Source organism: Mesitornis unicolor, unplaced genomic scaffold (genome assembly GCF_000695765.1).
Source record: "Mesitornis unicolor isolate BGI_N332 unplaced genomic scaffold, ASM69576v1 scaffold34843, whole genome shotgun sequence".
Classification (NCBI taxonomy): domain Eukaryota; kingdom Metazoa; phylum Chordata; class Aves; order Mesitornithiformes; family Mesitornithidae; genus Mesitornis; species Mesitornis unicolor.
In genome coordinates, this window is record NW_010175944.1 from 4,156 (window position 1) to 6,362 (window position 2,207).

General features: G+C 64.0%; 1 protein-coding gene across 1 annotated transcript in view; it reads left to right on the forward strand.

The window, feature by feature from the left end:
• LOC104538404 (striated muscle preferentially expressed protein kinase-like) overlaps positions 1 to 2,201 on the forward strand; it is a gene marked incomplete at both ends in the record, with an annotated part of 3,865 nt that extends 1,664 nt beyond the window's left edge. Inside the window, 2 exons of the mRNA XM_010181597.1 lie at positions 266 to 641; positions 1,764 to 2,201. Of these exons, the coding sequence (XP_010179899.1) occupies positions 266 to 641; positions 1,764 to 2,201 (814 nt within the window). The remainder of the gene's footprint in view (positions 1 to 265; positions 642 to 1,763) is intronic.
• Positions 2,202 to 2,207: the final 6 nt, after the last annotated feature.

The window sequence follows — 2,207 nt, forward strand, 5'->3', positions numbered from 1 at the left end:
GTGACGCAGCGCAGTGAGCTCCAGGATGAGACGGCCTTCAGCACCCCCACGGGTGAGCAGGGGGCACCCAGCTGGCACCGAGGCCTAGCACCAGCTGCTGGACATGGCCCCCTATGAGGGCTCTGCTGGCCCAGCTTTGCAGGTCTTCATGCGGGGAGGGGGGGAAATGTGGTCCACCCATGCAAAAGAGAGGAGGCTTGGGGCAGGAGGATGCTGCTTGGGACACCCTGGAAGCCCCGATGTCAGCTCACCCCTCTCCTTTCAGGTGGGTCCGACACCCTTGTGGATGCCTCCATGAACACAACGCCAACCTCGGTGCTGGCCCTGTCACAGGCAGAGGAGCGCTCCAGCTGGTCGGGCAGCCAGCAGACCGTGGTGGAGAAGGAGACGGATCCCAACCTCTCCGCGCGGGGACCCTACCTCCGCCCCACTGCCTGGCAGCAGCCACAGGGAACCCCAAGGCAAGCAAATGCACTGGCCCCGTGTGGCGCCGAGGTCCGGCACCTGGGCGTGGAGCCGCTGGTGCGGGCATCACGGGCTAATCTGGTGGGCACAAGCTGGGGGTCGGAGGATAGCCTTTCGGTGGCCAGCGCCGCGAGCGCCTTCAGCCTGTACCGAGGACGGGCGCTCTCACTCCACGTGTAAGTAGCCGGGGGAAGCGCACAGAGGGGACATCGCGCTGGGGCCATCTCCTTCCAACCCCCGCAGCCATCTCCTCCGCTCCACCTGGGCTTTCTCTGCCTTTCCTCATGCCCGGATGAGGAACTGGGGCTCTGAGCAGTAAGCAACCTGTTCTTGGTGAGGTGGTGGGAGCAACCAGGGCTGGCAAGGCTGAGGTCCTTGAGGTGGGGGAATGTGGAGTGGGGTCTCTTTCTGCTGGTGCCAGGCTGGAGCTGGGGGTGACCCCTGCACCGCTGCATGAGCTGCAGCATCTCACCCGCAGGCTGTGCCGTGGGTGTCCCCCATCCCACCCAGTTGTGGGGACTCTGTGCAGCCTGGGGTGTGGGGACCTGGGGGTGTGTGGAGGAAACCCACTGGAATGGCTCTGCCACCTGCAGTCCCACTGCACAGCGGTAGCAGTGGGGGCCAGGGATGTGCTGCCTTCCCAGGACCTGCTGACATGCTCAGAGACCCTGTCCCTCCCTGCTGCCTTCAGTCCCCATCCCTGCAGGCCTTCTCCTTTGACCTCCATCCTGCCCATTTTTTTTGTTAGAGGCTGCTTGTTCCACCAGAATCATATCTCCACCTTATAATTTCTGCACTGAAATTGCTGAGCCCCCTGGGGGGCAGTGGGGTGGGGCAATGTGCCCACAGCAGCATGTGCATGGGGAGGGCTTGTGGCCTTGAGGACCCCCTCTGCCTTGCAGAAGAGTTGGCCTGTGCCACGCTGCCCTGACATGCCAGGACACCCCAGCAAACTGGGGCACCCCCTGGCCCCCAGTCCTGTCTGCATGGCGGCCCTGGAGAAGGGACTCACTGGGTATCCCAGCATCACCCCGCTGTCCCACATGGGTGCACCCAGGCAAGGGGAGAAGTGTCACAGCAGCCGAGGACTCTCACTCAACCCAGCCAGTTCCTGGTGATCTTGGTGTGGCCAGATTCACTCGCTAGAGGCCCTGGAGGCTCCCTGGTCTTGGGGTTGCCCTGGCCACCTCCCCCCTTGCCATGCCCCATTGGGCACCGTGGGGTGGGCTGGGAGCAGAATTGCAGCCAGGAGGTGAGGGTGGGCTCTGAACCGTTCTCCTCTGTCTCTCCCCTTGCAGCAGCATCCCCCACGGGGGCTACCGGAGGGATGACCCCCACAGCCGCCCTGTCTCTCCAAAGCCTGGTGCTGAGCCCCCAAGGTCCCCTGCTGCCCTGCCGCTGACCACCAAGCCACCCATCCTCCGCTCACCATCTCCCCTTGCCGGGCCGTGTCTGCCATCTCCCACTGGCACCACATGCCAACCTGCTGCTCGTGGCCCTGGTGTCCCCTCCTTCACACCCGTGACCCCCCGCAAGAAGTCCTCAGTGCCGGCTGAGTACCAAGACACTGTCCCCGAGGAGTATGAGGAGAAGATCAAGAAGCCCAAGTCCTCGGGGTACTCGCAGGGCAGCACGCAAGAGTCCCGTCCCCAGACACCCATGAGTGACGCCTCTGGCCGCATCTCTGTACGGGCATCCCCCAAGCTGGTGCGTTCTGGCTCCAAAATCTTTGAGAGGCTGCA